General features: G+C 46.1%; 1 protein-coding gene across 3 annotated transcripts in view; it reads left to right on the top strand.

Moving 5' to 3' along the window:
* The first annotated feature begins 8973 nt into the window (after positions 1–8973).
* Positions 8974–12314, top strand: part of LOC308342550 (protein DDI1 homolog 2) — a 40228-nt gene continuing 36887 nt past the window's right edge. For 2 of the 3 annotated variants that reach the window (XM_080803081.1, XM_080803083.1), the window contains exon 1: positions 8981–9235. In XM_080803081.1, coding sequence (XP_080659207.1) covers positions 9098–9235 — 138 coding nt within the window. In that variant the 5' untranslated portion in view covers positions 8981–9097. Of the gene's footprint in view, positions 9236–12314 lie in introns of all 3 variants that reach the window. The other variant, XM_080803082.1, reaches the window with a different exon arrangement.

The raw sequence follows: 12314 nt of genomic DNA, 5'->3' as shown, positions 1-12314 counted from the left end.
TAGAAATCTCAAAGACAAAGCCTTTAAAAGAAAAGTAAATGTATAAACTTTTTTTTTTTTAATAAAAAGTAATTTCTACACCCAGTGTGGGGCTGGAAGTCAGGACCCACCCAAGATCAAGAGTTGCTTGCTCCCCCCGATCGAGCCAGCCAGGTGCCCCACAAACTTTTCTTAAGTAAGTATTTGGCTCTTTGCGATTTTTTTTTTTCTTTTTAATGGAAATGTTATCCTCCGGTCTACCACTATTCAAGGCACCATCTTTTCCGTCAAGACGCATTAGCAGTACACAGAGTCCACCGCCCATTTCCTTTCTCTGGTCCAGGACAGGCCTAAGCCCTGACATAGGCCACCCACGCCTGGGAATTCCACCAGGCACCAGTTTCTCCCAACCATTGCCTCAAGCACACCTCCGCCCCAGCTGGAGGCTGAGCCGGTTCTCCGGAGCGGAGCAGGCCGAGGCGGGGAGCCTGCGAGAGGACCGGGCTTAACCCGCGCGGCCCTGCGGCCCTGCGGCCCCTCGGCCGCCGGCTCGGGCCCAGAGGACCGCGGACGCGGGGACACCCGGGCTGGAGCCCCGAACGGCGCACGGGAGTGGACACCGCCAGCCGGCCTTCCGCCGCAGAGAAGGCGGAAGCCGCGAAACGCCCCCGCAGCCTGCAGCACTTCCAAAAGCCCGGACCCGCCTGCGGGTAATTTATCGTTACCTCCGCGATAAATGCAGGTCGCGGGAGCTGGGCGGGGGTCGCCTAGCAACCAGGAGCCCAGAGAGCGGACGCCTGGCATTGGCCTGGCTGCGTCACGTGACTAGACGCCCCCGCTCCCTGGAAGGTTACGCTACCGTCACGTGATACGGCGCAGGCGCGTTTCTGCCCGGCTGTGGGACAGCGGTGGTGGTGCCGCCAGAGTACTGTTTACCTGGTGTTTTGGCCGCGGCCTCAGATGGGGTGGTCAGAGGGTGACCAAAGGGGCAGCTGGGGCCCTTCCGCACTAGTGACCGTGAAGTGATAAAACGGTGCCAGAGGTGGTCGTGAGGCTTATCTGGTCGTGCCTTTCCTGAGACTAAGACTCGTCAGATGCTGAAGTCTGCCTCCTGTGGGCACGGAAAAAGTTGTGTGAAATTTGTAATATTTAATAAAGGGGTGAAATTTAGGGATATTAAGGTTATTATAGTCATTATTCACTCATTAAGGCTGTCATACTCAGCACTGGCTAGAGGAGAGATTCTGCATCTCGGGTAAGAGGCATCACTTCGGGGGTCGGGGGTACTGTCTCTCCGAGGTAGTTATTGGAAAGGTACAACTTCACTGTGAGTTTAGAGAATTGAGCAGCTTCTCAGAGCCTAGTTACCCCCGTGTCAGTTCATAAATCCTAGGTCCCCACGTGCAGGCCAGGGTTCGGGGGACCCCGCGACAAGCCTGTGAGCCCTGACCGAAAAAATGTCCCATATGAAAGGGATTTGAGGGGCTCCTGGGTGGCTCAGTGGGTTAAAGCCTCTGCCTTCAGCTCGGGTCATAGTCCCAGGGTCATGGTCCCAGGGTCATGGGATTGAGCCCCGCATCCGGCTCTCTGCTCAGTAGGGAGCCTGCTTCCTCCTCTCTCTCTGCCTGCCTCTCTGCCTACTTGTGATCTCTGTCTGTCAAATAAATAAAATCTTTAAAAAAAAAAAAAAAAAAGGAAGAAAGGGATTTGAGATAATTGGGACGGCCCAGCTCTTTCTTAAAACTGCCAGGAGGCTGCTGGCAATACTGTTCTTTCCTTCTAATAAATTTCACACTTGCCCGCAAAGGAGTTTAAAATACTATGTATATTCTGGAATATTGACACATACACACCTGTGGCCATCCTTGATTCCTCTTTCTTTCCACACCTTTTGCTCAGTGTGTCAGCAAGTCCTGTAGATTCTGCCTTCAAAATGAATTCAGAATCTGACAGCTTCTCACTACCTGCCCCCTGGTCAGATTCCCCAAGGTCTGTCACGTGGGTTATTGCTTGTTCTATTGCTGGTTCTTTTTTTTTTTTTTAAAGATTTTATTTATTTATTTGAGAGAGAGAGAGATTGATCACAAGTAGGCAGAGAGGTAGGCAGAGAGAGAGGGGGAACAGGCTCCCCGCTGAGCAGAGAGCCCCATGTGGGGCTTGATCCCAGGACCCTGAGATCATGACCTGAGCTGAAGGCAGAGGCTTAACCCACTGAGCCACCCAGGCGCCCCTCTATTGCTGGTTCTAACTAGCCCACCAACGCCTTCCTCTGCAAGTCAGCCAAAGTGATTTCGTTTTTCTTTTCGGTAAGTTCTGCACCCAACCTGGGTCTCGAACTCAAAACACCAAGATTAATAGTCACATGCTCCACCAGCCCCGCCAACCAGGTGCCCCAGCTAAAGTGACCTATTGACACATGAGTTACATCATGTCACTTCTCTGCTCAAAATTCTCCAGTGGCTTCCTATTTCAGTCAGTGAAAGCCAAGTCCTTAGGATCACTTGCCACTTAATCTGGTCCCATGGGTTCCTATCTACTGTCCTCCTCATTCATTGATTTCTGGAAATGCTGTTCTTCATTCTGTTTCTGGAACAAGGCAGGTATAGTTCCATATTTAGGTCTATGGACCTGCTATTACCTGTGCTGAGTATTCGTGGATGTCCGCATGATTTACTCCTTCGTTCTGCTTCATCTTGCTCAGATGTCACCTTGTAAGACAGACTTTTCCTGACCCCCCTCTGCGAAGTAACAACCACTGCATGCCCAAATTCCTCACCCTTCTCCCAACACTCCCTGTCATCTGCTTGCTCTTTTCCCCTCTCAAGCATTTATCACCCCCTGACAAATTTTGTATGTTCTCTGTGACCCCTTACTAGGATGTAAGCTCTTCCTAGAATGTAAGCCCCGTGTGGATAGGCTTTTTGTCTTGTTCCCTGCTGTGCCTAGAACAATGTCTGGCATTCAGTAGGTGTTAAGGTGGTTGAAGAAATTAATGAATGGTCTATGTCCAATATGGTTCTATTCTTGATTATGGCGAGTGAACCAAAGTTGTTTCAAGAGGCTAAAAGACTTTGAACATATCCCTGTTATTGTAATGATTCTCACATTGGCAATGCCCAATGAGAATGTTTTGTTTCCACTTTATATCTTAAAAGCTGGCTCTGTACTCTCAGCCACAATACCTGAGATTTCTCCACAACTATGATGTGGTGTTCCAAGAAGAAAGACACACGTTTTTCAAGAAAAAAAAAAAACAGGAGCTTCCTAAAGGGAAAAAATAGGTAAGCAATTTAACTATCAAGGTGGGTATTAAACCAGGTATATCAAGGGTAGATCAATAAAATCCTGGTCAGATGTCAACAGAATAGTGAACTAGGCTTGTGTCAATCCAGAGGCTCTTGGGAAAATTTGCCTTCCCTACCAAATTCTCTGCTGAAGCCTAGAAATCTGTAGCTGATGATTGATACCTTTATCCCTATTAAAATGCAACTACCTAAAGAGAGACCAGACAGAGTTTCAGCAGTCATTAGTACCTTAGTGTGAGTTGGTCCAGCTCCTTTCTTGAGAGCAGGTTTCAAAAAGGCAAGTGAAGAAAGTAGGACCCATGAGAACGAAGAGGAACAGGTGGAGAGAAAGGGAGCCAAAGAAGGAGCATCACGTTGAGTTTGCCAAGGACAAACTTTGGCCTGTTTTGTACTTTTGCCCAGGCTGACTCTGGTAATCAAAGTACATTTTGATCTCTAGCTACAAACTTCTGAGTAGGCAAAGTATGGTGCTTGAAATTACAACCATAATTACCTACAATATTTTGATAACCCAATGAGTACACGGTACACTGGAAATGAAGAGGAAGAATTGACCTAGAATATAGTGGAACTGAAATGCTATCAGACTTTAGGAACGATAAGCAGTAAAGGGAAGAGGCATTGCATTATCTATCTGCACATGATCCTGGCCTAAGAAATAGGAAACCGAATGAGAAGAGTTTTTGTGTTAAGGTAAAATGAGTAAAATGGAGCACTGTCTGCTATCAGTTGACATGCCAGGAACAGCACGGTAAGAGAGAGTTCTTTGAGCAACCACGAACTGATAATAAGGGGAAAATTCAAAGAACAATATCTACCTGCTTAAAAAAAAAAAAAAGAAAAATGAGTACTTAGAGTGTTTGGGGATTTAGTCCCTATTATAGGAGTTGTTTTTTTTTTCCGATTTTATTTATTCATTTTTGCATGCGTGAGAGAGAGAGTGAGCATGAGAAGGGCAGCGAGGACCAGAGGGAGAAGCAGATTCCCTGCAGAGCAGGGAGCCCAATGCGGGACTCAATTCCAGGACCCTGGGATCACGACCCAAGCCAAAGGTAGACACCTAACTGAACCACCCAGGCACCCACCAAATGTAGGAGTTTTAAAAATCAAATAGGGTAAATGCCTTTACCAATCTGTTCTTCCTAGTAGAGAAGAATTAGGCAAGAACCTAGAAGTAGGCAGAAACTTTGCTGGTGGTGACCATATGGTGTTGAAAGGGTTTTGGAACACAGCCAGGTGTCTTCAAGTGTAGTGTGCCAGCAGAATGCTGGTGCTGTAGTTAAAGGTTGAAAATAGATGTTTTTTGTTCTTAAAGGTTTTTTTTTTTTTTTCTTTCTTTCTTTTTTTTTTTTTTTTTTTTACAACTTGGAGAACCTGCTATTCACTAGCTGTGTGAACCTGGGCAAGTTGGTTAAAATTCCCACACCTCAATTTCCTTATCCACGAAATGGGAATGAATACAAATACAGGATTCCCCTGCCATCCAAAAGTTTGGTTTATGAAACTTCAGTTTTACGAAAGACCTACATTAGTACTTGTTTTCACTAACCAAAAGAAATCTAAAGAGGATCTTCGATTTGAAAATGGTAGTCACTTCTTTGTTTTGCACCATTTCAATTTACAAAAGGTTTCGTAGGAACCATCTACTTTCAGATAGCAAGGGAAACCCGTAGTTCCTATCTCTGTGGGCTTTTAGAAGCATGAAATGAGGTCTTACATGTAGCCATGTAAAGTAGTGGTTAAGACTGTGGACTTGTGGGGTCCCTGGCTGGCTTAGCGAGAAGAGCATGTAACCCTCCATCTTTGGGTCATGAGTTCGAGCCCCATGATGCGTGTACAGATTACTTAAATAAATAAGTAAACTTAAAAAAAAGTGTGCACTCAAGTCAGATTGCCTGGTTTGAATCCTAGAACGGCCATTTACTACTTGTATGTTGGAGATGCAAAGTCTACCTCATAGAGTGATGAGAGAAGTGAGAGTCCACACTCTGAACCAGATCTCAAGAAGCATTTGAGCGGAGTCCAAAAGGGGTAAGGCCCATACCTTGACATAGTAAGAGTTGTATATGAAAAACCTATAGCCAACATCATACTCAGTGGTGAAAAGCCAAGAGCTTTCCCCCTAGGGTCAGTAACGAGACAAGGATGTCCACTCTCATCACTTTTTTTCCTTAAGATTTTATTTATTTAGGGGTGCCTGGGTGGCTTAGTGGGTTAAGCCTCTGCCTTTGGCTCAGGTCATGATCCCAGGGTCCTGGGATCAAGCCCAGCATTGGGCTCTCTGCTCAGCGGGGAGCCTGCTTCCCCCGCCCCGCCTGCCTCTCTGCCTACTTGTGATCTCTCTCTCTCTCTCTGTGTCCAATAAATAAATAAAATCTTTTTTTAAAAATTATTTATTTATTTGAGGGAACGCGTGTGGAGGGAGAGCAAGAAGCAGGATCCCTGCTGAGCAGGGAGCCTGACACAGGGCTCAATCCCAGGACCCGGAGACTATAACCTGAGCCGAATGCAGACACTTAACCGACTGAGCTGCCCAGGCACCCCTCTCTCTTACCACTTTTTTTTTTAATTTATGTAAGTAATGTCTGCAAATTACGTATCTGATAAAGGGTTAGTATCCAAAATATATAAAGGACTGATACAGCTCAACACCCAAAAAACAAATAACCCAATTAAAAAATGAGCAGAAGGCAAGTCTCCAAAGAAGACATATACATGGCCAATAAGACACATGAAAAGAGGCTCAACATCACTCATCATTGAGGAATTGCAAATCAAAGCTGCAATGAGATACAACCTCATACTTGTCAAAATGGCTAGAAGTAAAAACCCAAGAAACAAGCGTTAGCAAGGATGTGGAGGAAAAGGAACCTTCTTGCACTGTTGGTGGGAATGCAAACTGGTGCAGCCACTGTGGAAAATGGTGAGAAGGTTCCTCAAAAAGAAAAACAGAACAACCCCACAATCCAGTAATCACACAACTGGGTGTTTACGCCCAAAATACAAAAACACTAATTCAAAGGGCTACATGCACCCCTGTGTTTGTTGCAACATTATTTACAATAGCCAAACTATGAGGGCACCTGGGTGGCACAGTCGGTTAAACATCTAACTCTTGGTTTCAGCTCAGGTCATGATCGCAGGTCATGATCTCCTGGGATTAAGCCCCATGTTGGGCTCCACACTCAGTGGGGAATCTGCTTAAGATTGTCTCCCTCTTCCCCTGCTCCTCCTTCTTATGCTCTCTCTCTCTCAAATATATAAAATCTTAAAAAAAAAACAAACAACCAAACTATGGAAGCAGCCCTCGTGTCCATTGATAGATGAATGGATAAAGAAGATGTGGTAGGTATATGTGTGTGTGTGTGTTTACATATACATATACTTGTGTGTATACATGTATATGTTTATATATATATATATAAAGAGAGACTGTATTCAGTGTACCATTTATTGTTGCTTTGTAACAAACCACATCAAACTTAGTCAAGCAAAATAATCATTGTATTATGCTCACAGATTTGTGGGTCGGGGATTCAAAAAGAGTACAGTGGAGATGGCCCCATGGCGTCCGAGACCTCTGCTAGAAAGACCCACATGCTGGAGACAGCTCAATGTCTGGGATTGAAACCAACAGCAAGTGTCTTTGGTGGTTTTCCTAGGAACTGACTTTGATCTCAGCTGGGTTGTTGCCTGGAACATCCACACATGTTCTCTCCATGTGGTTTGGGTTTCCTCACAGCATGGTTGCTGGGTTCTAAGACCAAGTGTTCCCAGAGAACCAGGCAGGAGCTATATTGCCATTGATAACCTAGCCTCAGAAGGCACACAATGACATTTACACCAGAGTCAGTCAGCCATGATTCAAATGGAGGAAAATACACCCCATCTCTTAATAGGAGGAATGTTATGGTCACATTGTAAGAAGGACATATAAGATGGAAGATATTATTGTTGCCATCTTTGGAAAATAAAATCTGGCACACCCGGGCACCTGAGCACCACTAGAAAAAAGATGTAACACGGAAAAATTAACCAATTTGTGAGTCCAACCTCAGTTGGATCCTTGACACCACCTGACAATTCTACATCATTTCTCTGTTCAACTTGTTTCAATTTGCAATGGATATTCCAAATATCCTCTGCCATAGGTCCATGTAGATAGTAGTAGACTATGTAGGTCTCACCTAACACATGTTCCAAAAACCTTTTTCACCTGTCCATGTCCTTTAAAGAGGTGAGAGGAGCTAAACACCCACTTTCCTACCCTTGTTTGCATCTATGTGGCATAGTGGTGGCCAGTGATGTGTAAACAGAAACCTGCTGCAGGACTTCTGGCCAAGCTCTTGCCTTAAACAAGAAAATGCTGCATGGAGTGGAGGCAGCCAGCCATATCGTGACCCTCCAGGAAAGGCCAAAATATTTACAGAAATAGAGGCCCCAATATTATTGAGTCACTGAACAGATGCAGTTGTCTACCACCCAGCTTCCTATCCTGTGAGAAAAATAAACCTTTATTTGCTTCAATCACTGATAGGCTTTCTGCAGCTGATACAACCACTCTTCTCCACCCCCGGATCCTCCAGGTTTTCACTTTATTCTCCACAGATGAACTTCCATCCTTCACGGAGGGAAGTCTTCTGATGGTCCTTGACTTTCTTGCCACCAAACCTACCTACTTAACCTGCATCCACAGCCATCCTGTTTCCATCTTCCCTCCTGTTACAACAGAAGAGGGGTCCCTACTCCACAGATGGGGAATTGGGCGGTGTTAAGTAGGGAGATGCCACTGTTGGATCGGTTTTTGTGACCTTATCCTCATGTTCTGGGCCTCTATGCAGTCATCAGCCATGTGGCCATGAACAGGCCATTAAAGTAGCAAATACTTTATCAAGCAGATTCTGAGCTGTGCCCAATAAAGCTCTGCAGCAGGCGCTGGTGGGGGCGGGGGGATGCTAGGTGTAGGAAGGAGACAGTCCCGAGTAGAGAGGAAACTTTGCAAGACAGGGGAATGGAGCCTTGGAGGAACCAAAGGTCCCAATGTGGCTGGGTGGGCAGAGTGCGGGAAGGACTCGGGAGGCCGCTCTGGAGAAGGCAGGGGCCAGAGTAAGCTCGGTTCCGTACACTAGACAGGGCATGACTTCGGTTTTAACGCTAAATCACTGGGACAGGAAGTGAATTAATCTTTCTAAGCCTCAATTTCTACTTAGTAAAATCCATTTTAGAACTCTCTGCTTAGTGGCGTGAGAGTTCCACAAGGGCAAAGAAAGACCCGTGGTTTTACCCATTTTTGTATCCACCCGGTCGGCGCTTGGATGAGATCGTGGACACCACCACCGACCTCGACTCTTAAATCGCTCTCCGACTTCCCTCATTCCCTTCCTTCCCGCCCCTTTCCTCGCCCTTCCTTTCCCTGGCTTCCCAAGCCTTCCCTTCCCTCCAATCCTCTCCCAGCTTCCCGCTTCCTCTTCCCGGCCCGCCCCTTCTCTGCGTCGCGAAGGCAGAGAGGGCGAGGCGGGCTTTACGGCAGCCGCGTTGCGGCGGGGCGGGGCGCCGGCGGCTGGCGCGCTTGGCGGCAGCGGTGGGAGGCAGGCCGGCAAAGCAGGCAGACGGAGTCGCAGGCGGGTGGCGGCGGCCGTGCTTGGTAGTGAGGGCGGGAGGGAGTGAGTCACTGAGCGTGTGTGAGGGAGGGAAGGAGCAAGCGGGCGAGCGAGCAGCTCGCGCCGTTCGCCCGCAGCACCAGCCAGGCCCCGCCGCCGCCCCGCAGCCCAGCGCCGAGGCCGGGCCGAGCCGAGCTGGGTCGGGCCCGGGCCATGCTGCTCACCGTGTACTGTGTGCGGAGGGACCTCTCCGAGGTGACCTTTTCCCTCCAGGTCGACGCAGACTTCGAGCTGCACAACTTCCGCGCGCTGTGCGAGCTCGAGTCCGGCATCCCCGCAGCGGAGAGCCAGGTATGCCGGGCAGCGAGCGGAGTCTCCCTCCAGGGCTAACCCTCCTGCCTCCGGGTCTCACGCCCTCCCTTTGCTACTGGTGAGAATTTGGGGGTGGCGGGAGCAGGATGGCCTCTCCCAGCCCGCCCCCGCGTCCGGGAGGGAGCTGGAATCGCTGGCTGCCCCCACACACGCCGAGCGTGGGGTGGGGTGCCATGGGAGGGAGCGGAGAACCTGACCGCAGACGCACCCACTGCAGCCTGAGGGGCGCGTGGACAGTTGGGCGGCCCGCCCCACCTTCTGGCTCTCTGGCCCTTTCTCCCCTAATAATCCCTCCTTTGGGGTGGTGTGGACCTACGTACATTATGAACAGCCGTAGAATAGAAGCAGCAGCTCGAGGTTTGCAGGAATTCGTACATCCTGCTTCCCCAACCAGAAATACCAGTTTGAATCACTGTGGTAGGTTGTGCATCTGCTTTTTTGGAGCGAGCTCCTGCTTAAGCAAACGTAATTTACCTTTAAATGTAGAGATTTGCACTCTAAGTGAAGGAAAAAGTTTTGAGACTTCCATTACCTTGTTTTGAGGCATTTGGAAATGCCCTGTTCCCTTTTCCCTACCACATAGCATTTCTGGTTAAATTCTTTAAAAAAAAAAAAAAAAAAAGCAGTTTCCCCCCTTCCCCCACCAAAGGGAGGGCAGTTATTAGTTCAATTCAAGTTGTTTGTTGCTCTGGTTTCTTCGCTGGGAGTAGGCCAGAATCTCTCTTTATTTCAGGCCATAATTCAGAGTTTGGCTGGGTTCAAAGGTCGTTGCTTTATGAGGATATTTTTGTAAAAATGGCCTAGTATATTCTTGGTGTGATTCGCCTGTTTCATTTCCCTACCCTGCTGGAAGGAAGTTCAGCTGCTCTAACATTTCAAATAAGCAAAGTAATTTATTCTCAAAATGCCTCGAGGCTGCCCCCAAACAGAATTGGTGACGATAACTCTGGCCTTCACGCTAAAACGTTTAAATCTTAACTTGATAAGTGGACCTTGGAGGACATGGTCTGAACATTAAGAAAATTATAGAAGTCCTGCAAGGCCCCAGAATGTAAATCTTGATTTCCTACTGCAGTTATGAAATAGTTCCAAAAACTATTGCCTAACTACAGCGTGTTCTGCCCTGTGTTATGGTAAACAGATGCGTCAATATTTTGTTCAGAAGCGAGTATGATTCCTTTACAGTATGTGAACTTTGGAACCTTGGCATAAAGCTGAATATCAAGAAAGATTTTGTTTCAGGGTGCAGAGTGTCACTCAAATAGGCCGACTGATGAAAGTTACAAAGAACTTGGTAAAAGGGATTCTTTGAGCCTTTTTCTATAAACAGCTAATGCACAAAAACTGAGGAACCAGTTCCTGTCAGTGAATCCCTCAAGTGGAGAGCTAGGAAAGGACAGTTTAATTAGGGAGGTACACTCAACTCTTAAAATATTTGAAGGTGGCTTTTCTCTTACCCTGGTTATAATCACCAGCTGGTGGGGGAAATAAAAAATTAAGATGTAAGTTGATTTTGTTGTTATTAGGACTTGGAAGAAGATGAAGATTGGCACTGCCTCAAATCCTGCTGTTTTTGAGTGAAGAGTGTGTCAGATTGGCACAGCCCAGGATGTGAGGGGTACCTCAGTCACTGAACAGTTAGGCTGACTCCAAATTTCTTTCTTATTCATTAGGTCACCTTTGGGCATTTACTTCCTTCCCAAGCCAGATTAGCATATGCAGACCTGGGCTCCCAGTACCGTGAACCTTGTATTACAGAGCGGTAAACAGCTCCTGTGTTTCAAGTTTGTTCCTGTTGGCTCCATTGTAACCTAACACAGATCTATTTTAAGATGTCTGGTGGTCGGTTGTCTTTTCAGTTGTTTGCCCATCAGGCAGGAACAGGATCCACCCTAGACACTTGAGTCATTTCCCTTTACCAAATCATAATAGTAAGCATCGTTATAGTTCTTACCTACAAAAATGTCACTTACGCAAGGCCCCCTCTCCCACCCCTTTACCTCCCAGATTCTCCCCTATTACTCATTTTCCCTTTCTTCCTCTCACACTTCTCTTGGTCTCTTTACCTCTCTCCTCTTAGTTACCTTCTCCATTCTCATTCCTTCTCCTCCATTTTTAAAGGGATTTTTTTTTCTTTTTAATGTTCCTGACTATTCTTTCCTGCCAAGATCTCCACCACTGATCTCCAAACTTTTTTGGTTATGTATCCCTCTGAGTAAAATGTTTTAAAACATCTCTGTGGTATATAAAAAGTTACAAACATTTTGAACAAATGTGATACGCATTGTATATATATGCACATACATGTATATAACTGGAAGCATCAGTTATATAATACACATGAAGGAATACCTTGTGTCCATTATGAACAACCATAAGATAGAATTTAAGGACGGATGAACTCAAATAAATGGAAATGAAAATTCCAATACTGTTCTGTTCCTTCATATTTAAAGAATTGCTTTGCATGCCTTCCCGGCATTGAGGATCACTGGTTTTGAATTCAGTCTTCCACATCAGCCTCAGTAGTGCCTAAGTATGCACTTGGAAAAGGTGTTAATTTTTAACAGCTCTAGTCTGATTATAGTAGTTATAATGTGACGATAACAAATTTAGACTAGAAACTATCTCTGCTTGTACATGTGATTAAAGCTGGGCATGTTCCATCTCTTAATACAAGTGTGGGCTTGGAAGCCCGTCATGGCTCTGTTTGATACTTTGATGCAGACTTGGCTGGGCAAACTTCAAAGAATTATCAGAACTTAGCTTCACTTTAAATTAATGTCTTTGTATTTTTGAAACATCATTATAATTTACCCCTGTAGGTGGCATGTGGTAAAGACGTGTGCAGAATGTGTAAGGACTCTCAAATGAAAGGCATATTTAAATACCAAATAATAGCAGTGACTGTATGATCCTGGAAAAGTAGCTCTGTACACGGCATGACTTGTGGTTTGTAAAACACTGTTTTAAATGAGTGGAACTGAAATTTTCTGTTGTAGCTGGTTTGGACATGTTTATTTTCGCAGGTAATTTTCATGGTTTTTTTTTTTTTTCT

This window comes from Martes martes (genome assembly GCF_963455335.1).
Source record: "Martes martes genome assembly, chromosome: 4".
In the NCBI taxonomy this organism is placed as follows: domain Eukaryota; kingdom Metazoa; phylum Chordata; class Mammalia; order Carnivora; family Mustelidae; genus Martes; species Martes martes.
The sequence above is the reverse complement of the archived record's forward strand: the minus strand, read 5'-3'. Positions and strand labels throughout refer to the sequence as shown.